Source organism: Leuresthes tenuis, unplaced genomic scaffold, assembly GCF_036924035.1.
Source record: "Leuresthes tenuis unplaced genomic scaffold, fLeuTen1.0.hap1 SCAF_20, whole genome shotgun sequence".
NCBI classification, from domain to species: Eukaryota; Metazoa; Chordata; class Actinopteri; order Atheriniformes; family Atherinopsidae; genus Leuresthes; species Leuresthes tenuis.
Genome location: NW_027325374.1, coordinates 32,377,177 through 32,404,329, shown reverse-complemented (window position 1 = coordinate 32,404,329; position 27,153 = coordinate 32,377,177). Strand labels below are relative to the sequence as shown.

At 38.9% G+C, this 27,153-nt stretch overlaps 1 protein-coding gene across 7 annotated transcripts in view; it reads right to left on the bottom strand.

Moving 5' to 3' along the window:
• Positions 1–11,690: 11,690 nt before the first annotated feature.
• Positions 11,691–27,153, bottom strand: part of exoc6 (exocyst complex component 6) — a 93,329-nt gene continuing 77,866 nt past the window's right edge. For 6 of the 7 annotated variants that reach the window (XM_072373447.1, XM_072373449.1, XM_072373450.1 and 3 more), the window contains 3 exons: positions 23,479–23,552; positions 17,971–18,083; positions 11,691–16,385 (listed from right to left, as the gene is read on the bottom strand). In XM_072373447.1, the coding sequence (XP_072229548.1) occupies positions 16,259–16,385; positions 17,971–18,083; positions 23,479–23,552 (314 nt within the window). In that variant the 3' untranslated portion in view covers positions 11,691–16,258. Of the gene's footprint in view, positions 16,386–17,966; positions 18,084–23,478; positions 23,553–27,153 lie in introns of those variants that run through there. The other variant, XM_072373452.1, reaches the window with a different exon arrangement.

Genomic DNA, 27,153 nt, shown 5'->3' with positions numbered 1-27,153 from the left:
GTAGATTCATCCATCTGTAACAGGTTGAACATTTAATTAAATTGGTAAATTAAATTTTATGAAATTACTTCAGCTAATAAAAACAAGTAGTAAAGTAAAATATGTATTATATGTTTTTTATATTTGTATAAAATATACACTCTGCCAGAAATAAGTCTGACTACAGGAGGAGGATTGAAGGCCACTTGGATAGCAACAACAGCAGGTAGGTGTGGCAGGGAGTCCAGCACCTCACCAACTACAGGACCAACCTTGGGGCTACTGAAGGGGACAAGTCGCTGGCAGAGCAGCTGAACCTCTTCTTTGCCTGCTTCATGGCGGAGCAACCAGGCGCAGCCACACTTCACCAACCTTTTTTTTATTTTATGCACTGACTGGTTGACACTTTAGTTTTGTTGTACATGCTACAATGACAATAAACTTGTAATTGAACTGAATAACATTTCAGGCCTATATTCTAATTTCAACCCAGAACTTTATGTGCCGCGGCAGACACTCAACCTTACAGAGCTGGTCAGTATCAATGAGGGAGGAGTGCAAGCTTGACAGTGGGCAAATAGTTGATCTTAAATTACACTGAAGCAGTGTGAACAGTTTTGGGGACTCTCACCATAAAGGACATTTTGAACATTTTTCCAACAGTGATTGGAATTTGAACCACAGAACATTTGGAACTGAATTTAATGCTTTTTGAGCTACAATATTGGGTAATTACAAGTAGAACAAAGGCCTCAGAGGAAGAGTCAGAGACTGCAAATGCAGCCATATACATCACAAAATGAATGAAGGAAGTGAAAACAAGTGACTTCAAGAGGGTGACATCTACAAAATTCTAAAAAATAAATAAATCTGGTGTTCTCCCCAGTATATTTTGATAAAACTATCAAAACGGAGCTTCCGATGTTAAAACAACAAAAGTTTCCTATTAAAAGACATAATCCTTGCAAACTGCTTCAGAAGTTAAATTGTTTATCAGCGCTTTTTAATTACAAGATGCAACAATGATCTCATTAAACCATTTAACTATTTAACTGAAGCAGATCTATGAAACAGCTCATTTGTTTTTTAAATTTTTTTCAAATTTTGTTCTCACTCAGAGGCACTGGTTATCAGCAAAGCCAAAGCCCACAGTGTCAGTGGTCTCATCATAGTTTGCAGCACCATTGTTTTTGCTTTGAAAGGAGAGATTAAAGAAAGAGAGAGGGTGAAGAGAGAGGAAATTTACTAGAATCCAATTAATCAATTCAATTTGAGGACAGTAGCAAATGTCTGCTTACATACAGAAATAGAAAGTAACAAGAAAAAGGTAGAAAGGGCATCTTTTTTTCCCCTCATAATGCTATTACTTCTAAAATCCAATTGTTAAGAAAAGGTTAATTGAAAAGTGTAGTCATATAATATGAAGCGGATGGGTGAGGGGGCCATTGATCAAAGATGGGGGAAGTTAGGGAACTGGGCAGTTACGGGGACAAAGGTAGGTCTTCTCCTTTGTATCTTGCTGCCTGGACAATGGAAACTAAACCCTGATGGTATTCACTCAAACACAGGGAACAGGATGTGTGAGGATACAAGACATTTTACAGTTTGCTGTTCACATAGGATAGAGAGGTCTCTTACAGGGTGTCATGGGATTTTGGGGCAGTCTTTAACAGCAGGTGGTTCCATTTCTGCAGCCTGATGGAGTAAAACTAGCAAATAAAGAAGGAAGTCATTAAAGTTTTAGTCAAAGAGAAAGTCGTTAGAATGTCCTTGCTGACTCAGAATCATATCAGCTTCCTAAGCAGGAAACCAGCAAATTATTAAAGATTGCACCTTGATATTTATAAACCTCCACAATCTCCATTGGCTTCCCCTGAATTGAAGTGATGACTGACTTACCTAGTTGCCTCTGTTTGATGAAGAGGGTGACTATCATCTCCTTAATTTTCAGTATAAGGCAGAAGTCTTCACACCAATCCACAAACTCCCGCAGGGCTGAGCTGTGATGCTGTGTGGGGCTCAAAAGCAGTTACAGGAGGACTGTGTTATCAGCAGTTTCACTACGAGTCTATCTACGTTATGTCACTCTTATCAAGGCCATTCCATAATATTGATATTGCTTATAAATCTTATCTTTAAACCTTCAAACCTTGAAACATATAGATCACTCAGAACATATCACCACAAAAGTAATAGTGAATGTTGTCTAAATACCACTTGTCAAACCACAAACTATTTTGTTTCTTTGGGATGAGACTTTATAAATAATGTCCTTACTTTCCCACTCAAAAACAAACAAACGAAAATACAATAATATGACTACGACTATACCTATGGACACCAAACAGAAGTAATGCATCTCAATGTCAGCTACCTCGACACCTCTCACCGTGATAAAGACAGCATTGGAATATGACCTAAATATGAATGTAACTCATCAGCAATAGAAAACAGCCTTAAATTACGCTAATTCAATATTCCCTGCAGAGGCACTTCAGTCACCAGGAATGTAATTAAACCTCCATTGCAGGAAGAATCCAATACAGGGAAGGTTGAACATGTGCATGTGTGTAGTCTATTCAACTTTGCTCTGAACTGAATGGGGTGAGTTTGAAAGTTGTTGAAATAAAAGTAGTTCTAAAGTGGGGTTACATCCTTTCAGTAATCACATAAGAAAATAAGGATGAAATGAAGACAAGAAGAACTAAAATACAAATTAAAACATCCTCACTTCCAACATTCTCTCTCCATGAGTGAGCACATTCAAAATTAAAAACAAAAATCAGCTCAAACGCAACAATATCTTATGCTAAGACTGAAATTAAGAGACTCAGACTGCAGGTTTACTTGTGGTTCCCAGAGTTTCTAAAAGTAGAATGGGAAGCAGAACCTTCAGTTATCAGGTCCCTCTCTGTGGAACCAGCTGCCATTTTGGGTTCAGCAAGCAGACACCCTCTCTACCTTCAAAGCTGACATATCATGCCCTTTTTTTTAAACAAATTGACACAATTTTCAAAGCTCTTATTAAGATGTCTGAGACAGACTTTGGTTTAAACAGTTATTGGTTTAAGCACAGTGGCCCTTATCTTAGCCCTTATTTCTGTTTATGAATGCATACTGTATGTTTGTACAGCTTCAGCGTGAGCCAGTATAAACGGTTATGGAATGATGTTGATGTCACAACTTGCTTGCATAATGATCAATGTGTTGAGCATGATCCTGGTTTCAGTATCTATTCCGTGACAAGGTGTGACCACTATGTGAAAAGGGCCTCTGACTAGTCACAGTTCATATGAAATGACACTGATGTGACAACCAATTAGCTGAAATTGACAAGCAATGCACATTTAAGCCATACTTTGACTTTTTCCTGAAAAAACTAATCCAGAAAAGAAAGACAAAATCCAGGATATAAGCTACGCTGAACCACCTTGGATCTATGGTTATGGCCCACTTCTGGCACATGTGTGTTTAAAGGAGAATGGACAGGATGTATGAGACTCGGGTCACAGCTACATGAAAATTAAAGACAGGCTTCCAACTGGCTCAGCAACAACTTGATGGGCAAACCGTTTTGCGCAGACATTGCATGGAACTCTGTGTTTAAAGATGGGGTGCTTGTTGCTCAGACTGAGGAATGGACAGTGTTTTCTTGATATCAAGGTTTTTGACATTGGAGTGTCCATGATGTTATATTTTCACTGAAAGTGAAATATGAAAAGAAAAGACTATTCACACATTTGCAGCTCCTGACCTGTCATAAAGTCAAGACAAGATCTCTGTCAGTCTTTATTTAAGGTCTTATGGGTGGTCATATCTTCTGTCTTGTCTTTTTAACCAAGCATGGCATCACAAAATGCATTTTTAATGATTTTGCTATCTTTCAGTCTCTCAGAATAATTTGAGCAGGTCAACACAGCTAAAGTAGAAGTTGGACAACTTACTGGACCACACCAATATTCAACACACATTTACAAAGATTCACTACTGTAGCAGGTATCCCTGGCCTGGTATCATGGTGCTTATTGTCCTCTCAACCCCCAGCCAATGGCTGCCCTCCCTGACTCTGGTTCTGATGGAGTTTTCTTTTTGTAAAAAGGGAATTTGACTGTGGCCTCATGCATGTACAGGACAGGGAAATGAATCAAAGAGAAATGTTGATGTCATCACTTGGTTTCCTTAGCCAGGAAACGTTTTATGAATTGGCATGATATGATTTTGACTAATTTGGATTTTAATTAATTTGATTGAATTGCATTGAATCAGACTGTATATTTAAAGTGCCTTGAGATGACTTTTTTTGTAAATTGCTGCAATATGAATAAAAAATCTGAATCTGAATTCCCTTGGTGTTGTTATAATCCAATATGTGATTCCTCATTGACCCTCAGTATGAAAGTTTCAGTTTTTAATTAGTAGAAAATTGCCAAATATTTGTAGATTAACAACAAAATCATTCTTCATAAGAAATTTCTCAACAAAGTTGTTCCCAACACTCTATCAATGCATGTCAAATAACAGCATCTGTGTCTGGTGTGACATGTCCTGCTGTGCTCATTATTCTTTTCACAGACATTGATCCAGGTCAGTGACTACCTCCACTGTCAGTTTGAAGGTGCAGCAACAATTTTCTCTGTGGCAAGGCCCAATAAAGACATCTCAGGCCAACCTCAGCAGACTGTGTGTCTGGGTCAGTGGAGGGACATGTATTCTCCTCCTCTGTCTGCATACTGTATTGTTAAAGTAAAAGTAAAAGCCGTTTACTACCTTATTGAAGTGTTTGATCTCTACACTAAACTAAATCTCATGATTCTTAAAAAAAAAAAGAGTCTGCTGTTGTCTTGCTATGATAAATTAAATAATGTTTATCAAACCTCTAAGAGTTTTCAAAGTTGTATGCAAAGTCAAACCTGACTAAAACCACCCCAAACTTATTCCACTTTTTGGGGTATCATGTGTTGAATATTAAGGTAAAAGATGAATTTAATACATTTGGGAATACGGCTGTAACATAGCATATTGTGAAGAAAGTGGAACACTGTGAATACTCTCTGGATGCACTGTACACAGGTTTTTAGGAAAAACTGACACATATTTGTGTGTTAAAGATAATATTGCGTCTTATTATCAAATTGCAAATTCCAAAATATGATGTTACTGGCAGCTGCAAGTTGGAAGGATACTGGTGAAATTCCAAGAACTGGAAATTGTACCATGGTATGTGGTTAGTTTCAGACCAAATTGTTCAATAAGTCTGAAAATCTTAGGGTTTTGCAAACTGACCAGGCTATCTGTTGATAGCAACGGATCATGCTGTATTTTGTGCTGTACAGTAGAACTATGTTCACTAAAAGAAGCTTGACAGTAGTGTGAGCTACTGCTTTAATGATAAAGCAAAATATAGGTCCCAATAAATAGCATATTACTGCTACAGGTTGGATTTTAATGTTAGGGTTAGTGAGGTTCTGATTTTCTGTGTTAGAACTCAATGTAGAAGTTTCCAACTGATAACTTGAAAATTATGACTTCCCAGGTGAAATGGAACATGAAGCAATACTTAAAAAGTAGACAACGGTGTTTGGAAACAAAGGCCCATTTTTAGAGATGGGGATTGAGAATTGACTCCATATATTCCAAAACTTTGAAAACAAATGCCCTTGAGCTAACCATTTCTCGATACTGGCAAGAGGTGCAACAATGCAGTTTGATTGCAAGTTAATGTCATATTTATAGATCTATACATGCAGCTTAAAAACTGAGGGGAAGAATCGCCGAGTGGAAGAAGCAGTTCAAAGTATGGCTACATTTCACAAAGAAAGGTGATAACAGAGACAATTCTGATGTCTGTAAATCAATTATTTTACCAGCAACATGCTGAAACATTATTGTGTCCTGTGTTGTCACTCTGTGCATGTGCTCCACAAGGGCTTCTGATAGTTAAGATTAAGATTAAGATAAATCAGTATCATGTTCAGCACATTGTTCTTCATAATAAGTATTCAGTCCATCTCTCTAACTACATTACTACAGCTGACATTAGCTCTGAGGATACTGAAAGCTCAGTTAAACCCCTTTACACTTGCATAGCAGGCCGGGAAAGTGATGACTTCAAGGTAAACACAAGAAACTTGTGCTTAAAATAAAATGGACCAGACTCAGTGAATAATTCCCTACAATCCCCATATAGACCAGTGAGCAGTGCTGGCCAACATATCATTGGGGTCATCAGGTGGGAACCTCCTTTCATCAGCAATTCGTCTAGTTGGGCCCACAACACCTCCAGGAGGCTAGACAGTGATCACTGATGTCACAGAGTCGCTCCACTAATGCCAGCCATCACTGCTCCTCACACCACAACAACCATCTTTTCTTCCATAACAACAAGCTGCCCCAGCCTCTCACCAACTGCACACCAGTCATAGCGGGTGGGGATACAAACCCTGGTTCAGTAGGGGGTAATGAAAGTAAAGAGGGTGCCAGAGGTGGAGGCAGGACAAGACACACTAGCAGATTCAGCAGATAAACTCACCTAAACAGTCCTACAATCACTAGTGATGAAATGGTGCATAGTGCATACTGTTCTTTCATAGAATGAGTTTTAAAATGCTTTTTACCCTGACACAACAGTAGAAGACCTACATTTTCAATAGATTAGGTTATATAGTCTTTTCTAGTCTTTTATAAAACAAGATGTGGTTTCTAATCAGTAGAATTTGACAGACAAAACACAAAGTTTATTGTTTACAGGATTTCAGATAGTAGGCAATTGTGTTGATGTTAACAATCTGTGTATTGTACTTGTTTCCTGAAACATTTTTTTTCAACAGTCTATAAGGTAATTGATAGAGAACCGTAATGATAAGCTGCATCAATAAAGGCATTGTTAGCAGTGAAATTTTACCTACTGGTGTAGCTGTCAATTCATGTTTATTTACCATGCTGTTAATTTCAGCTGTTCATACAATAGATCTTACCAGTAAAAGAAAATGTTCAACTTTCATTGATTTCTCTGATTTCTGGCCAGGTTGTCATTGCCAGATTATTGGTTGGCATGTAAATTTACAGTTAACCAGTCAAACACTATTAACGTAGCTGACCACTGGAAAATACTTTCAGAGCAATTTTCACTGCTGGATGGTCAGATATTTCAAATTGTAGTATAGTCTTTACAGAACATCAGTTTAATTTATTCATCATTATTTTTATTTTCAACAGTAGACACTTCTACTTCCATGATAAGTCTTTATGACTTGTCAAGCTGATAAATGTGTTCTGAGCTCTGTGAGAAGTCCTGGCCTGTCCAAGCAGAGCATGTGTATCAAGAGCAACAAATTTGTCTTGATTTTCTAAATGTTGATAGAGTTCATGTATGCAGACAATGGTCAGTAACAAGACAAAGTTCACAGCAACCCTCTGAAGTAAACAAACACCATCTCTGTGCATATGTGAAAGTGTGTGAGTTGGCTTGGTGACTGCTGGTCAGTGATAATAGAGCTCTGCAAATGTCTCTCACCTCATTACATCTGCGGCGACAGGGATCCTCGCATTCAAACTGTGACCCAGGGCAAAGTTCACTTTCTGTTTCCCTGTTAGCATGCGTTTGGTGGGACACAGCCAGGCTCTGAGGGTCACATACCCACCCGGAGGAGGCAACGCTTTTGTCTTTGTGTAAGTGTGTGTGAGCGGCTGGGCACAAAGATGTGGAAACCTGCTTTGCAATTTTTTGTCATTCAGTGCTATGACAGGTCAGCCCACTGAAATTAGAAACTAAACAAATCTAAATTAAACTTTCTTACTGACCTCTAACTGTGGTTTTGTTTGTGCTCGTTTTCCCAAATCAGACTGCACGAGGGTTCCAGGATGGAAAACCCAGCTGGGTTCTCTCCAGGTACTCCAGCTTCCTCCTTCCGTCCAAAAACTTGCATGTTAGGTTAATTGGTGATTTGAAAATTAACCGAGGAGTGAAGGTGAGAAGTTGTTTGTCTCGTTTATCTCTGTGTGGCCCTGTGATGGACTGGCAACCTGTCCAGGGTGTACCCTGCCGCTCACCCAATGACACCTGGGATAGGCTCAAGCCCCACTATGAACCTCCATTGGAATAAGTGGGTATAGAAAAAGTATGGATTTTTATCTTCTTCCACCCCACGGTCCACAGTCACCTTTAATCTTGAAATTCCAAAGATTACCTTACAAACTGTCTTCAGCATTTGCAGTGTTCAACAAAAGAATGTGAAGTGTGTCAGGTATTCATCCATTTGCATCATCATCAAGTTTTTTAACAGTGTTGCTGGTATCAGTTTCACACTGATTATGCCATTTCAAACATGAACAGACAAATTATGCAAATTAGATCACTTTTAGGAAATTTTCCGAAGTACAGGGTCGGCAAATAAAGCCTTGTCGTATTTTTTGTTGTTAAAATGATAAGTAAGTACTTAGTAAAGTGACCTCATACCAACACATACACTGAACTTAAAGTAATAGAAATGAAAATCAAGACAAGAAAAAACTAACTAGGATGATTCTTCTCTGGCCTCATTATTTTTAAAAGAAATGTTATTTGAGACAATATTTTCTAAGAAACATTGACATGGAGTAGGCAATAGAGAATGTAATAAGAGATCACAAAATACTTAAGGAATACTCTGGGCTCCATGCCAAATATGATGGTAATCTAAAGAGTTGTGCACATGCCCATATGTGATTAAAAATACTAGAGACTGATCTCGATTAACAGACTAACAGATTGAGCTGTTCAGCACCATACACTATGCTTAACAATAAGGTAGTGTTACTGTAAAATGACTTTCTTATCAGCAGACAAATTAAAAATGGCATACAGAGGAAATACATTTCTCAGTCAGGGCTTTACTCTGAGAACAATAGTTAAGGGAAAACTAGGATTGATTTGGTCATCAAAATGGACGCCCCACCCAATCCTGAAGATGGCTAGAAAAACAATTTGTTTTTCTGTTTCATAAAAGTGAGTCAGATGTAAGTCTAAATCTTCTTCATTTATAGAGTTCACATTTTCACATGCAGAAAAGAGAAAGGTCTTGATCTCAAATTATTTTGAATAACTTTGCCTCTTAGAAATGAGATATATACACAACTAATCTCCAACAATATACTTTATGTCACACAGAAAGGAGCATGTTTTCTTTAAACATCAGGAGATATTTATTAAAATATGGTCTTTTGTTAGTGGCAAACACTGATAGCATTAGTTATTTGTTTCCTGATGTTCAAACGAACTAGAATACATGGTACTCTGCCCTAAGTTACATCCTGTTGGAGCAATAGTTGCTCCTGAGGCACGAACCATTACAAAGGCATCAATTTGTTCTTAACTCAAAGTGAAAAACGACTGATAAACACTGTTGACCATGTTGGAGCCAGGTAAGTATTTACACTGATATACTTGGTTTCTAAAACAGAAAAGTCTGTACTACAAAGTGCTGTAAATGTTGTGAGCAGTTTATGAAAGTAAAAAAACCAAACCAAAAAACCCACCAACTACCAATTTAGAGGGACGTATTTCTTTCAGATCTTTGGTCAGGAAACCTATCATGTAAATTAGAAATAAAGTGTTCCTAACAGCAGGCTCAGACTGGCAATTTGGCAAATGCCATATTGTTTAGGGCCAGCCTGAACAGTTGGCCGAAAAGCCAGAAGAAATGTGACAAAAAGTGTTAACAAGTGGCTGTGGCTCACTGACTCATACAGGTTAGGGGCAGGAAGTGCTGTCATCACCTGTCCCTATCCCTTTAAGTGGAAACGGAACCCTAACCCTAATGTTAGAGGTCAGTAGGTAATAATAAATCAAGGCAGACGGTAGTTACAAAATAGACTACCGATGGATACAGAAAAATAATCTTCTAGTACTGCAAAACCTAAGTCAACACGTGTATTCAACCCTATCTTAGCTGGTGGAGCTGGTTCGAGTACTCTCATGATCCTGTGTTGTCAGGGGTGTTAGTCCCTGGTGGGGACTTCTCAGGGGAGAAGTCAGAATAAGAGTAATTCAAGACCTTGATGAAGCAACATCAAAGTCAGCTGAGCTGAGCCTGAAGATGCCATCTCAACAGGGGCTCACCACCTGTGAGGAGGAAATTCAAGGTTGGGTGAGCAGTGTGAGCTGGGCTACAGCCAAAGGGCAAGGTGTGAACATACCTATTCATAGCAACACAAGCGGGCTCTTGGGATGTGGAATGTCACCTCGCTGGTGGGGAAAAAATCTGAGTTGATGTGTGAGTGGTACCAACTAGATACAGTTGGGCTCACCACACACAGCATGGGCTCTGGAACCAAACTCCTGGAGAGGGGCCGAGCACTCTTGTACTCCAGAGTTGCCCAGGGGAAAAAGGCGTTTGGAAGGTTTGGGGAAAAAAGCCCCCAACTGAGCAACTCGGTGTTAGAGTTTTCCCTGTCCTGTGGCCTCACGTTACAAGAATGAGGGCTCTGACTGTGGTTTGTGCATATACACCAAATGGCAGTTCCGAGATCCCAGCCTGTTTGGAGGTTCTAGGTGATGTCACCTGCAGATTCCATTTCAATGCCCGTGTGGTCATTGATGCAGTGACCTGGAGGGGAGAAGAGTGGGTTTCTCTTCTGAATCTGTTGCCCCCGCAACTTGATGTTGGATAAGCAGAAGAAAACAGACGGATGGATGGATGAAGTGTATTCAACTACTGGGCTTTAGTCCACTGCAGCACAGCTTTGCAGATGGTACTGGAAGTAGCTGCCCTGTTTTCTTGTTACTGTTCATGCCTTTCAAAGATGATCTCCCATGACTCTTCTGTATGCCCACAAAGACATGCACACAACACTTCAAAGTCATAAGAAGCACAATTTTCTTCACCTGTGAGCTGAAGGAAAGTTGTGGTCGATGTTGAATCTCTGTTCCACACACACACACCTCTGTGCCTTAAAAATCTGGTGACCTAGTTCAGAGCTTGAATGTTCTGTGTATGGCACATCCTCCCTTTTCTGTTGATGGTGAGAAGTGTGCAGTGTTAAACTTTTAACTTTTCATGATGCTTCCATCAACATTTAGTAAGGAGTGTAAGGCTACGCACTTTATGTTTAAAAGTAAAGCGTGTAGCTTTACTTTTGAATGGTCTGTTACACAAACATATCTTGTTTTAATCAATGCACTAGGTTTTTAACCTCAGCCATGCTTAAAAACTTCTTTACAATGTGTTTGAGATGTTTACAATTTGAATTTGTATCAGGACTTTTAACTGAAAGTCCCTCTGTAGCAGTTGCATGGAAGTAAACCAACTGAAAACTAAAATTGTGTTATAAGGAGAATGTAACAGCACTGTAGTAGTAAGGTGTCACAGTCGTTAAACTAATAAAGTTACTGCAGAAAAAATGTATATAAAGTTAGGAGGTCATTTTGTATTGCAATGAATTACCTTTTTTTTTAGCTTGCTTTTATTTGTTCAGACTGTATTAGTTTCTATTTGAAAATTTAAGGCAAAATAGCCTTTAGAATCTGTAAGGTGAGGGACCTGTGCAACTCCAAACTTTGTAGAATGAGCTTACTCTTATTCTTTCACTCAAACTGAATTAGATGAAATGTTAAAATTGTCAGACCTATATTGAAATAGTTCACACTGAAATCTTATTCAGGTTCTATGCAATAGCACAGAATGATATTTTTACATTTAAACCATGAAATCAATAGGAAAGAAGATACCAACATGAACCACTGATCTCCTCAAATTATATTCAGCTGAATTCACCAGTAAAGCTACAAACAGCAATTCAGTCTCTCTGTGCATATCGCAGTGTCGACCTCCAGTTCCATTAGTAGCAGACAAACTGCTGAAATATTTTCTTTACAAAATATGCAGTATATACAGTGGCACCCCGCAAGAAATTATGACAAAAAGGCAAATCATAAATATGAAAGAAAACAATAAAAGAAAACAACACTAACAACACACACACACATTTCAGTGCAAAATATCTGCTGAAAGATCCAAAATACAATGAACAGAATGGACAGTGCTACTATAAAACATTTGCCATCAAAGGTCATGTGCAGGTTTGTTGTGTTAACTTGCATCTGAGGTTGTAGAACCTGTTCATTATTGCTTTCCTCTCCACCTGGTATTAACATGTGACCTGAATGAATGTGGAAATCTAATCCACAGGCCTTGGACTGGATTCATGTTGATTCTGTACAAACTGTATCTCTAAATGTTTCAGACATTTAGGATATTAATCATTTATTATCTAAAAATATTCTGAGTAAATTTACTTGTATCTGCAAGCAGCCAAATATGTATGCCAGAAGAAGACTATATGTGTGAGTCATATGCTCCAGACTGGACAACTGAACATGTCTAGCAAAACAGACTCAAAGGGCAGATTTACTAAGCCACATAAAGCCATAAACAGCACCAGTGTCCACTTCTCTGGGTGATGCCCTAAAACTGGGCTGATCTACAGAAGCAGCAACAAGAATGACCAAAACAGCAGAGCAAATTAGTGTAGTTTTACAAAAAAGCAGATCTAATGATAATTTGTCTATAGTTTACTAACAATACAGGTGCAGCTTGTTTCTCAATGCTAACACAGGTCATATATATGGCAACATCGTAGAGGCAGGCAGCCTGCTGCAGCAGCTCTGGACATACTGTCTTTCTTTCTGTCTTCTTTAGATTTTCTACTGAGCTTTTTCTTGTAAAAACACAGATGCTGTGCCACTGTAAAGACTTCTGCTTGTCACTCATTTTGTTATGATGCATAACCATGGTAACAGCGACAGTGAAGAAAGCCTTTTGGATCAACCAATCTGCAAGCTGTCATTGTAGCATATTGTCAACCCCTTAATATCTGCAAACAGCTATCAACCAGAAAATGAAGGCGCCACGGCCTCCTGGCATCTTGGTGCCATGTGAAAATAAAATAAACATTTACCCTGTAGAGCCAGGTGCAAACTTCACAAGGGCTTTTCGCAAAGTTGTTGCGGCACATTGGGTTAAAAAAAAAAAAAGATGTCCTGTTAAGCTGCCACGATTCCTTATCAGACAGACAAAACGAAGCTGACTCAGTGCCACATCAGTGTGCGTTTACACACAGCAAGGTGCTGAGTGACAACAGTGTCACTGGTTACAGCAGTTTGTTTTTTCCTTCCATGCTGTCTTACCCCTACACACACACCAATTGTGCTCTATTACTTCGTCCACTGCCAGTTCAGAGCTGTATCAGCCCTCTCCACACAGCCTCTGTACTTACATAAAGGGCTGTGATGTGCAGTGCAGGCACATCAGTCCCACTTTGAAACAGGCTGTGTGATAAGGGTTTCTGAGTCCAAGCCTTTCAGTTGCTTATAGTCCACTGAGAAGTAAATGCTGGCAATAAATTCCTAATGTCAAAATAGAGTTCGGCACAAAAGTAAATCTGCCCCTTAATGTCATAAATGTAATGTTGAATTGCATAAAGTTTCCGCATGAGATACTACATGCATGCATCTCCTCAGTCGCACATTTTTCCTCTTTCAACTAGAAACTGTACAGGTTTACACTTTGCTGAAGTTTTATCAGAAAACAGCTTCAGGGGCCTGACTGATTCAGTCACATTCAGATTACAGAAGCATTAACAATGAACATTTACACAGATTGCATGTTAATACCAGGTTTCAGCTTGCTCTGACTGTGGTGAATTTATCTTGTGTTTAAATCACATGCATACTCTTGACTACAGTTGCTTCATGCAGTGTTCACTTCGACCCTAAAACTCTTATCAGGCCTGTTGAACCTGTTGGTTCAGATGCTGCAATGACCTGAACATGATCTGCATGAATTCATGTGTTATTTGATGTTATGTTGTCCAAACTCTGTATGCACACAAGGTGGATCAAATAAATAAGAAAAAACATATAACCTTACAGATTTTCAGCCTAATTATTGATAAGGGGATTCCAGCTACAATCTGGGTGTCAAAACTGTGGGGTGGGGTAGGGGGTTGGCTTGAATGTTTAAGGTGATTTTGGGCAAAAATTACAAACAGCAAGAAAAGCAGCTAAAAGAGTTCAACAAAACATCACTTTTTTACGAGCATCAGCCTTTCAAGGTGTCATCATCCATAGATCTATTCTTCAATTCAATCTGTTTTTTCACATCCTTACATAATGACAGCTGAAGTATTGGGGCAGTGAGCTCATTAAGTCTCTGTCAACTATCACTGGCTTCATTTCCATACACCGATGGCTGACAAACAAACCAAAATATCGTCTGACGTCTCAAGCCAGATTAACCGACTGAAACTGGTTCGTCGTGTTTTCAGTGAACTTTGGGTTATGGTATTTTATCAACTGGCAATCTGGAAACTTAAAATACTTTATCAAATGTATTATCAAATCAGATAGTGTCACAGGTACTCAGTTGATGATATATGTTAACTATTTAAGGAGGTGTTAAATTTCCTGGAGATACACGTAGGATGAGTCTTTGGCTTTATTGGGAGGTTGTTGTAATAGTTAACCACAAGTTGTAGTATCAGCACCAAACTAACTAATTAGTTATCACTGTCAAAAAAATTATTAAAGCAAAAGGTATAAGTGAAATTGTTAATTGATTTCTCATTTCTCAAAGAATGCAAAGTTAAACTGATCGAGTTGGGACTGGGCCCAGAGCACATCGCTCCTGTTACATGGAAGTCCATTTGAATACCAGATACAACCAAACAGTAGAATCATCACTGTTGGAGGATGTTCTTTCAGCTGATTTAATTTGTGGAAAAAAAGGAATAAAATGAAGAAATGACGCAAAACGATTCCATTTGACTGCTCAACATTGTGGCGTTTTTAAAAAAACTGAGTGACAGGGATCACGGCCACTCCAACAGAGCTGTCAGGGGAAAGGATTACTCAAGATCTTTGTAAATGTACAGGTGTGCACTAACATTTTGGGCACTTTTCTCATTCTATCAAACGCAGGTGCAGTGATGCTTCGGTCATTTTCCAGAATGATATTACATCTTGCCACAGAACAAAAAGTGTTCTAGCCTTTCAACTCAATGCCCTGGCAAGCAAACAGCACTAACCGTGTTATTGTCAGTAATTACAAAAATATTCTTTAAAATTTTGTGTATTGTACAAAGGCACATTGTTCATTTGTTGAAACAGTTTTGCTTCATCCTCCAACAGTGATTCCACAATCTTTTTTAGACTACAGTTAAATCAATTATTTGGTGCCATTAAAGTCATAAAACTGATTTTCACATGAGGAGTTGAATTCTGTATCTAAATTTCACTTTAACATGTCAAACGTCCTAATTTCATCTTATACTCAACGCAAACATACACATACAAACATGAGCGGCACCCTCAAATATAAAACAAAAATAAATGTCTCAAGTTTGCAAATTAAGGTCAAGGACGATAAAAATTCTTATTACAGAGCATCTTCATGTACTATCCACACAAACGCTATGTACAATATTGGTTCATGAGCTGATCTTTTGAATGTGTGCAAATGTAACGTTTATGTTCTTCCATTCTTTATGAGTGACTACATCGGAGGCACTGACAAACTGATACATTATTAGAGAAATATAAGCTAAAAAGTTATCACTGAGCAGTCAGTGTTTAATCAAATCTCCACGATGTCCATCTGACATGGCTAGAAACAGACTTCTGAAGTTTCACCTGTGTGGATTAATTATGATTATTATTTTTCATGATGAAACATAAAAATGAGGTGTGGATGCATTAGGAGTGTTTGTGAAAGGTTCACACCACTCTTTGTAGTTTTGACCTTTGACCTTATTGTCCCAATACTTCAGCCGTTCATTTCATGTACAGTTCCAGTCACAATCATTGTATTTTGACAAATGTACAAAACATAATTAGTCTTATCATAATAACTAACAAACATTTTACTGTACAGTTCTGTGGAGACTCCTGCAAATTGTTTAGCGTGTTCAAGTAATTTACAACAAGTATTCAGGCAGGTGTGATAATAAAGAGAAGGGGTGACTTCACATGTCTGTATTGTATTTCCCGGGAGTCACTTCCCTGCATGCCTTTACACCATTTGTAATGCTGTGCCTTCATGTCAATAGTATGTGTGCAGATTAGCTGTCATCAGCTGTCCCTTTTGTGTGTTTAAGATAATTTCATGTCTGGTTCCTCTGTACATGACTGCCATGTTGTGTACTGTAACCAATTTACTTTGGCAGTTCGATGTGTGCATGTGACTGTGCATGCATGTTTCATTCATAATATCTTGCTGTTACGCACACACCACGTCCATGTGTGTGTTTAGGAGGACATGCCATTGACTAGGCTCCTCAGCTGTTTGACAACAGTCTCTATCAATTTCTGTTTGTCTCTGTCGTTCTTCCTGAACTGGGAGAAGATGTTGTTCTTCTTGCTGGTGTCTTTCATCCTGGACACACAAAAACAGAGACAGAGGATCAGTCAAACTACTCCCTTCATCCAAGCAGCGATTAGTTAACATTAAATCCTATAAATAAATCCTATAAATATGCTCCTTGTGGTTAGGGTGGATAATGTTTACAATGTAATTGTACTCTTAAGTTGCTATGGACTTTGACTGGCTCAGCTCTGTGGTAACACCTTCCTTTAAACTTTTTTATCCAAAACACACCAATGGTTAGATAACCAATATATTTATGACACAACAACAGCAAGCAGAGCACACTGACTGTATAATGGCAACTTAAAGCAACATAGATAGTTTGAATGCAGTGTTTGTGCCAAGCTAATAGTGAGACAGATTCTGTCTAACACAGATGTAGAACCATGTGTACAGTATGATTCTGTGGCATATAGCATGTGTGGAGAAAATCTGTGAGAATGCTGCACCTACCCCCTGTAGACTCTAAACAACAGCAGTTAGCAGCAGCATAAAAACAGCAAAGAAGAAACACTTTAGAGAAACAGATCAGAAACATGGAACCAAGTCACAGGCAAGCGAAGAAACTAACAAACCACACTGATGCTAAAATACATACACAGAATACTGTAGTGAGGGTCTTTCATCTTTAGAGCACATGCATAACTTTCATCATTTCGTCTGTCATACCTGGAAAATAATTTCAAAGCTTGATGACTCAGACATATCCTGTAGGCGTTTCTCAAATTTAAAATTTCAACAGAACAGATGTGGAATGTCACCAAATAAATGTAAACCAATTAAAATGCTGAAAATCATGAAAAGTTTTTCTTTAAATTCCTCCTAGTTACAGCAGTGTACATCAGAAGCTGAGTATCCACTGCTGCTATTTGCATGTAAATAATATGAATAGGGTTCTTGAAGAGAACCGGCTCCCAGTAGTTTGATTCCGTGGAATCGTTAATCCGCCTGCCTAACGGTCCCGTTTGTAGGTTCTGCTAACATCTGACACATTTGCGCGATGATGTCATGTGCACGCTTTGTATTTTGGATCAGAATGTTTCCATCATGGCGTTGAGGCAGAAGCGCTCCAAAGTTTGGTTATATTTCACCAAAAAGGACAATACTAGGGCCAGTTGCAACACGGACAGAGCTTTGATCACATCATTTGACCACACAGCATGCAATTACTTTGCACGAAAGTAAAGTCTTTGACGCGCTGCTAAGCAATGGCGGCGACTCTGGTGGGGGAGCTTGTGGCACAGCGTCTTCCGTCTCTAAAGTCCCGGGTAACGCAGGGCTCTCAAGTCTCACGCATTGAGCGTGACAGTCACGCTTTTCCGTCTTTTGTCACACACTCCTGCCACACATTGTATTTCTCAAGCTGAAAAAAAAAATATATATATAATTTTTACTGTTACTAATAATATTAGTAAAAGACCCCCATTCCTGGAGTGGGTGGAGTGGGATTCCTCTTGCCTGCATTCAAAACTTGAGAGCCCTGTAATGTAAAACTTCAAGTGTGTTTCATAGCAGCCCATAGACTATTCAACTGTTCAACTCAAGTCCAGTATGGTAAATCTGCTAGCAGTGTGCATGCGCCTGAGGCACTTACTTCTCCAGTAGAGCCAGGGCAGTGGCTGGGTTCACTCTCAAGTATTTAGAGTTTGGCTGGCCATAGTCTGCCAGGTAAGTCGACCAGTCCCACACCATGAAAAGGTCCAGGAGCTACAAAACACAAATGAGTTTACAGATTCAGACAGAAAACAATCTCAGAGCAGTAAAAATGGAGGTGGGGGAGCGTTTCATCTGCGTACAAGCCACAGAACAGGAATACATTTTGAAAACAACAGACATTACTTTCTCTTACAGTCCCCTTTTAACTAAGGAGAGGCCTCAAGGACTGAAAAATGAACTCAACAAGAAGTACCAAGAATGCAGAAATTGTAATGGCAACTCAGGACTGGAGAGCTCTGTGTTAAAACCCTAAACTCTACCGCCGGGAAAAGATATGACTATCAAGTTTAAAGTAGATTTAGGCTTCATACATCTGCAATGTCATGACATTCTCAGTGAAGTCTACCTCGTACATGCTCCAAAGAAGGAAAGAAAAAAGTGAAGTGACCCAGTCCTCTCAAAGGGTAGTCCACAAATCAAGGGCTGATGTCACAGTGGATGTTTCAACCTTTTATATACAGCTGATGAACACAACTCATATCTTCAGCCAGTTTTATGTAGCATGTTTTCTGTTATGGTTATATTGCATCTCTCCTTTCAACTTGAAAAGTACAGAGACATAACGGAGGTGTTTAAGCCAACAACAAGTTATCCAATTAATGTCTGCATTAAAGACAGAGCGTGTACGGTGGGACAAGCTATATCAGATTACAGGTGATTCAGATTGATGGGGACTGACCAGCTAAGTGGGACATGAACCACATTACAAACTTCTACTTTTCAGAAAGCTTCTGGCTCTACTTAAAGAAGCTTCTTGTATCATGACGCTGACTCACTGTGAACTGGGATAGATCACCATAGTGACCTGTTCTGTAGGGCTAAACTGTGACACACACCAGATCATGAAGGACCAGCTTTAAATCTGCCAGTAGCGATAAAACCGCCCATTTAGATCAATGGGAAAGCAGAGTAACCCTTTCCATAAAGTAGTGGTCCCCAAACTATGTCCCACGGGCCGGATATAGTCCGCCACATCATTTTTTTATGGTGTATAAAAATATGTACGTAATGTATTCCATCCCTCCCGCACAGGACTTCAATACCGTCAGTCTTATTTCCCCCTGTTCATTCTCTATGGCAAGTACATATGTCATTCCTTTTTTGGCCACTGGTAGGTTTCGGCGCTGTTGTGCAGCCTTTTTCAGAGACAGACTCTGGCCTATTTATCAAATGCTGCAAATGTAATAACATAAATCCATTTTTGTCCTCTTATGGCCACTGTATTTAGAATCCTATGCAATCATCATAACATAACGTTCACACGACTCTCACCTCAGTATTGTGTGCCAAGAATAGCCTCCTCACCTAGTCAAAATAAAAGCTTTTTTAAATTTTTTTTATTTTTTATGAAAACATACATTGCAAAATGTTTGAATGCATTGTGTTGTTAAATAAGCTGAGTAACAGTAAACTAGACTCGTTTGCAATATGTAGGCCTCTTGATTTGTTGATTAACAATGTGAAAGAAGTTGTGTAACTTTCAATAATTAGTCTTATTTTGTGATTTCAGCTATTTCCATTTAAGACTTTGCTATATCATTTTAAAATGATAGTAGCCTAACATAAATAATAACAATCGCCTACATTGAATGGGCTAAAATTCAGCTAAGATAGATCTGCTGTATACAATAGGCATTTTTACTGTAATTTACATTGAAAATCTCCGGACTCCAGCACTCTCAAAGAGCCAAGCAGAGCGAGCCGGCCCTCTTTAGAAAAGTTTGGGGACCACTGCTATAAAGTGTTGGTAGAGATTGATACCAACCATTTTCACAGAGAGATAACACTGCAAACAGGACTTCCTCATTATAAGCAACAATGGCTTGCCTTTGCTCAGTTGCACAAACTAATCAGAGGGGGAGTAGTTCCATACTATTGTGAGTTTTCAGGTAGCAAGCCAGCATTACGGTATTATAAAGTGTTACATCCGTGTCTGTCGCAGTATGTTCCAACCAGCCCACTCTCAATGTCATCTCCGCTCTATGATGACCTCCACTGGCTCAGAGGCAGAACAACTTCAATTTTCTATTCTCCGCACAAATCAAATCTATTTTACTGCTCTGTTGAATAACTTTCTGTTCCTGTCTATCTATGTATCAGCCTGCTGCAAGTGTCTCTATTCTTTTCAGTCTGAAATATTCTATTCATGATGCTGATAATGTTGCAATTCTATTCTATTTCAATTCCATCTCTCACACACTCTCATACACATTTGTTTCTGTACATAAAAAAGCTGAGATATAAGCCAGTTGGAAACCTACTTGGTGATGCATCTTATCCTGTGAAACTTGGAAACCACAAGATAAATTAATTAAGTTAAATGCACTTTGTGATACAAATCAAGGACAGAAGCAAGATCAGGTAACGTGATAAGGGTAAAATGTTGTGTCTCCTGGGTCACTATGTTACTCAGAGGTGCAGAAGAATGATATATGTGGAGAGGGACAGGGAGGGGTTCTTCTGCTCCATGATGAGTGTGAAGTATCAACAGAACATTTAAAACCAACTCCCCGATGACCTCGAGTTAACCTGATGGAGAAGACCCCCTATCCCACCCACATAAATAGTGTATGCTAATGTCACAGGGTGAAACAGCTGGGTGTTTGGGTCATGTTGAAAGAGCAGAGACAGAGCAGCTAAATGATAATAGCATTATTCAGCTAACTAACTCCAATAGAGAAAGGCTCAGCAACAACACTATTATTCTCACCTGGAGCTGAGTCATGAGCCAGAGGGTGATGCATCTCACTGGGCCTTTCAAAACAGCTAAAGGGATTAAAGGCTTTCTCAATAATGCCTTAAAGGAAAACTCTAGCTCAGAATGATATATTATTTGTATTAGTCAGACCATTAGTCTATCAATTATGATAACACAGCTGTATGTCCTGTCCAATGAGAACGCAGGACACACATTCAGTAGTCCAACACATTTTAAAGCAGAGAAAGAGAAATATGATGAGAAAAACAAACAAACAGGCAAATCTTCTGCACAATAGTGGAAAAATGTGTGCAGAGGATCAGACTCAAGAGGCTTTAGCCATTAGTTGATATACAGGATTAGGTCGATGTTTAGAATTCTGATTTGAAATGCTAAAACCAGAAAACAGGATATGTGTCATTTCTATAAAGGGTCATCATCCCTAAGTGGGCAGTTGTGATCCCATTTCAAGTATGATTTTTTATAAGCATTTTCTTTGCAAAGTTATGTTAATTATTTATTTTAGTTGTGAAGAAATGTTTATTTATCTACAATTAAGTTTCACAACAGCAAGTTTCATCTGCAAATTTTTTTATTTATGTTTCAGTTAATTCTATATCTTTGTATTTTCAATACAATTGAGCAATGTTTTTGCTTTGTTTTGTCAAATGTTTGAAATTTGAAGTTTAATAATTTTAATCATGCTGTGTTTTTTTACTTTAATCAAAAATGCTTTAATCTGGTTTGGGGGTACTGGGCTGAAAAAAGAGAGCCACTACTATAGATAAGTTCTACTGCTTAAGGTGAGTCTAAAAATGCTTGAATGAGTCTAAGTCATTTTTGTTAATGCAGGATTAAATGCTGACCCTAATTGCCAAAATGCCCAAATTCCCATATAAAACAATAAAGTTAATTACCTCTCTGCTTCAGTGCAACTGCAGCCCTGTTTGTTGAGCAGACTTCAGTTTGATTAGATGCTGCTCATTTTACAAAATGGAGCCATTTTCCTTTTATTTGACATATTTATCCCAGCCTAAGATGACTACATTGGCAGTTATTCACAGACTACACACAGAATCCTGTATATGCTTGTTAGATTGTCATCCTGTAACCATATACATTATTGACATTATGTGCAATGTAATAAATGTGATGCAAAATTATTTTTTAGATTAGTCTCCCGCATAACACTTTTTTCACATATTACTAAATGTGCCATATAAATGAGAAGAGTGCAATTTTCCATCAATATACCTCCAGTTTTTTTTTTTAATTTAACTTTTAATTAAATTTCTTTATGTATAGAAAATATTTCATATTTAAAGTAGTTTAATGACCTTCAAAGACATATGCAGATTTCTCCTCCATGTCAGGAAAGTAGGAATCAAAATCTTGAATCAAGAAGGTCAAATGTCACACTATGACCAACTTGACTAGAGCTCTGTCTACATTCTCACTCGAGAGAAAATCATCCACTTGAGGAAACCAGGTAAAATCCCCCTGTGCACAATCTCTTCGCCACAGCTCTGCTTTCGCCAGGATGCCACTCACCTTGTTGTACAGATTTGAAATGCTGGTGCCCTTGCCCTACAGAGCCATATTCAGATCATTCAGTTTGCTGAATGGATCTGCCGGATAGTACAGCTTTGTAAGCCAGTCTGTGTTCTGGAACAAGGTGGCATGTGAGAGTTCTGCTCAATCAGAAAGGTATGGACTTCACATCTTAATTCCAACAGAAGGCGAAAAAGGCATGCATGAAATGACCTTGACGTTATGAAGTTGATCACTTTGTTCAAATTCAGGTTTGGTATCTTTAATGAAGTGCAGATATTTTGGGCAGACTTTCAGACAACTGAAAAGGTTATCTGCCCATCTTTGATTTCAGACAAATGACACCTTCAAAATATCTTAGGAGACTCATAGTAACAAAATGACTTGTTGTCAACAAAACTGACAATATCTTATCAAGTCTGTTTTTCCTCTTTGCATACATACAATGAAAAAGACCCAAGACTGTGAACTTACCTGGACATGAAGGATTTGCAGGACAAAATAATATGGTTACAAGATAAGCTACCAATGTAAGAAAACAAGTATCTGCAACGTTCATTTCACCCTTTTTGTGATATTCTGTTCCCTTGTAATACACCAGGGAAATGACAGAGTGTTGTGTGTGTGCTGATTAAGTTACCACTGCATAGAGATAGGGAGCATCATTTGCTATTCTCTATGTGCAGGTCGAGACACCGTCATTGACAAACACACGTTTTACATTCGGGCCTTCCACTATCGAGACGCCACTCTTGCTGTGAACGCGTCTCCAGTGAAAATGTCTCACTAAGAAGTTCATGTGTGAACAGCAAATGTGGACAAAGTCCACATTTGCCAGTGTTCATGAATGCAAATGGCTTATGTGTATTTACACTGCTAGAATACTGGTCTTGAAAAATTAGCAGCAAAACAGACCTGAACAGATTTCACTGCAGCTGTTTTACTTTATAAAAAAATAAATTAAATCACACACAAGCTTTAAATAGCTTTAAAAAAAAGTAAATGATTAATAACGCAAAGATTTACATTAAAAGTTGGTTAATATAAAAAGGTTTTTCCTCTCAACGATCAGTAAAGGAAATGAAGCACTTTTAGACGTGTGCTGGTGCCTCTGTGATGCTGAGTGAGACTGTTTACCTGTCGTAAGTCAATGAAGGCCAGCTGAAGTGTGTCTCCTTGGAAGCCAGGGACTGGCTCTGAGCTGGCAAACACTGAGACAAAACAAAAACACCACAAAACAACATTCCTTTTAAAATTAGAGGACAGACAAAGGCCCCACATCAGTATGGCATGAATATAATGGAACATGTGGAAGTCTAAAGCCATTCAAATAAATATTGGATCACAAAATAGTTCAATACACTGCACTCCACAAAACATAGAATAATTTACAATTCTTACTATAATCAGCCACAAAGATGACTTTATAATGCTCAATAATTTAATAAAACTGTCTAAAACAGGAAATTAAGATTTGTTGAAGTTGTTAGCCACTAAATCCCACTGACGTCTGCATGTTTATATATATATATATATATATATATATATATGTATATGTCCATCCATTTTCTATAGCCGCTTAATCCAACTGTAGGGTTTATTTTGGGGGGGGGGGCTAGAGCCTATCCCAACTGTCATTGGCCTAGAGGCGGGGTACATCCATCACAGGGCCACACAGAGACAAATGAGACAAACAACCATCCACACTCACACTCACTCCTAGGGTCAATTTAGAGACACCAGTTAACCAAACATGCATGTTTGTGGACAGTGGGAGGAAGCCGGAGAACCTGGAGAGAACCCACGCATACACAGGGAAAACATGTGTGCTTTGCAAATACATGTTGTAGCTAACTACAACTATATATACAACTATATATATACCGATTATCAGTACACATATATATATATATATATATATAGTTGTAGTTAGCTACAACATGTATTTGCATATACATTGCATCCGGAACCGCTCCAGTTTTAAAGCCTTATTCCCAAATAGATTAAATTAATTTTTTACCTCAAAACGCACGAAACATCACAAAGTGAAACAAGTTTGTTTGAAACTTTTTCAAATTTAAAAAAATAAAAAACAAAAATAAAACATTTACATAAGTATTCACAGCATTTGCCATGACCCTCAAAAGTGAGCTTAGGTGCATCCTGTTTCCACTGATCATCCTTCAGAAGTTTCTACAAGCTGATCACAGTCCTTCTTTGATAAATTCAGTTGATTAGTCATGATTTGGAAAAGCACACACTTTTCTATAACAGATCCCATAGTTAACAGGGCCTTAGTCAGGGAGGTGACCAAGAACCCGATGGTTACTCTGTGGAGAGTGGAGAACCTTCCTGAAGGCCAACCATCTCTGCAGCGCTCCACCAATCGGGCCTGTATGGTGGAGTGGCCGGTACAGAGCGGCTATCACATCGCTGTGTGTGTTTGTCTTGCTCTCTTTGTGTCTGTCTTTGACAACTTCTTTGACAGTTTTCTTTAGGCCTAAAAGTGTGTTGTCTTTGCATAATAAATGGATAATAAAACATGGTCATTTCATTTTATGCAGAAAAAAATTAACAAACTGTTTAATTTACAAATCAAACAGAAGATGTAGCACTAGATGAAAATATACTGAATTTTACAGAAATTAAATCCTGTGTTGCAGCACTTCACTAACAACCTTTAGTGAGGAGTTGATGGGGTAAAAAACACAGGTTCATGCTGATTTTTTTGTTTAAATTGAGACTTGTGTAACATTTGTTATCACTGTATCATTTTTATCATGTAAATGGAGGGAGAAAAAACAATATCGGCTTCAAGAATCAGCCCAAAGAATTCGGCAGCACATATCGGGGATCGGTTAAGACTGATGTCAAAATAATCGGTATCGGCTTCAAAAAACCTGTATCAGTCGATCACTACTCTGGACCTCAGAATGGGGCAAAGGTTCATCTTCCAACAGAACAACAACCCAAAGTATACAGCCAAGAAAACAAGGCAGTGGCTTCAGGACAACTCCTGAATGTCCTCGAGTGCCCCAGCCAGAGCCCAGAGTTGAGATCTGAAAATGGCCAACCTGATGGAGCTTGAGAGGTTCTGCAAAGAAGAATGTGTGAAACTGCCCAAAAATAGGTGTCAAGCTTCATCACACTCAAAAAGACTATAATTGCTGCCAAAGGTGCTTCAACAAAATATTGAGAAAACGCTGTGAATACTTAAGTAAAACATTTTTTTAAATAAATTTGCAAAAGTTTCAAACAAACTTGTTTCACTTGGTTTGATGGGGTACCAAATCAAAGTGGCTGGGTTTATTTTCAGAATTGAATCATTCACAAAATCATCAATTCAACTCACTTTTATTAAAATAATAACTGACTATTCCAGACAATGTAAATTAAAGCATTATAACAATTATAAGGTGGAATAACCCACTCCTTTCCTCTCAGATATCATATCCTCACTATACATCAGAATCAAACTGAAATACCATGTAAAGATCACTGTCTTCAAATCTGGTTGACACACATACAATATATTGCCAAAAGTGTTCACTCACCCATCCAAATAATTAAAGTCAGGTGTTCCATGGTCACAGGTATATGAATTCAAGCACCTCTGCATGCAGCCTGCTTCTACAAATATTTGTGAAAGAATGGGTCTCTCTCAGGAGCTCGATGAATTCCAGTGTGGTACCATGATAGGATGCCACCTGTGCAACAAGTCCAGTCGTGAAATTTCCTCTCTACTAAATATTCCACAGTCAGTGGTATTATAACAAAGTGGAAGTGATTGGGAACGACAGCAGCTCAGCCATGAAGTGGTCGGCCACGTAAAATGCAGGGTCAGCAGATGCTGGGGCACACAGTGCGCAGAGGTCGCCAACTTTCTGCAGAGTCAATTGCTACAGACCTCCAAACTTCACGTGGCCTTCAGATTAGCTCAAGAACAGTGCGTAGAGAGCTTCATGGAATGGTTTCCATGGCCGAGCTGCATCCAAGCCATACATCACCAGGTGCAATGCAAAGCGTCAGATGCAGTGGTGTAAAGCACGCCGCCACTGGACTCTAGAGCAGTGGAGACGCGTTCTCTGGAGTGACGCAACACGCTTTTCTATCTGCAAATCTGATGGAGGAGTCTGGGTTTGGTGGTTGCCAGGGGAACTGTACTTGTCTGACTGCGTTGTGCCAAGTGTAATTTTTGGTGGAGGGGGGGTTATGGTGTGGGGTTGTTTTTCAGGAGCTGGGCTTGGACCCTTAGTTCCAGTGGAACTCTGAATGCTTCAGCATACCAAGAGATTTAGGACTATTTCAGGCTCAAAACTTTGTGGAAACAGTTTGGGGATGGCCCCTTCCTGTTCCAACATGACTGCGCACCAGAGCACAAAGCAAGGTCCATAAAGACATGGATGAGCCAGTTTGGTGTGGAAGAACTCGCCTGCACCGAGTTCTGACCTCAACACCTTTGGGATGAATTAGAGCAGAGACTGCCAGCCAGGCCTTCTGTCCAACATCAGTGTCTGACCTCACAAATGCACTTCTGAAAGAAGCGTCAAAAATTCCCATAAACACACTCCTAAACCTTGTGGAAAGCTTGGCCAGAAGAGTTGAAGCTGTTATAGCTGGAAAGGGTGGGGCGAGGTCATATTAGCCTGTAGCCAATACTTTTGGCAATATAGTGTATAGTGCACCGTCAAGGAAACCTACCAGTGTTCACAGCCACAATTCATATTATTATCATAAAAATTATTAATGGAATTTGTTTTCTCGTCAAGTCCACATTGTAATTGACATTTTACAGAGATAAAACATGACATC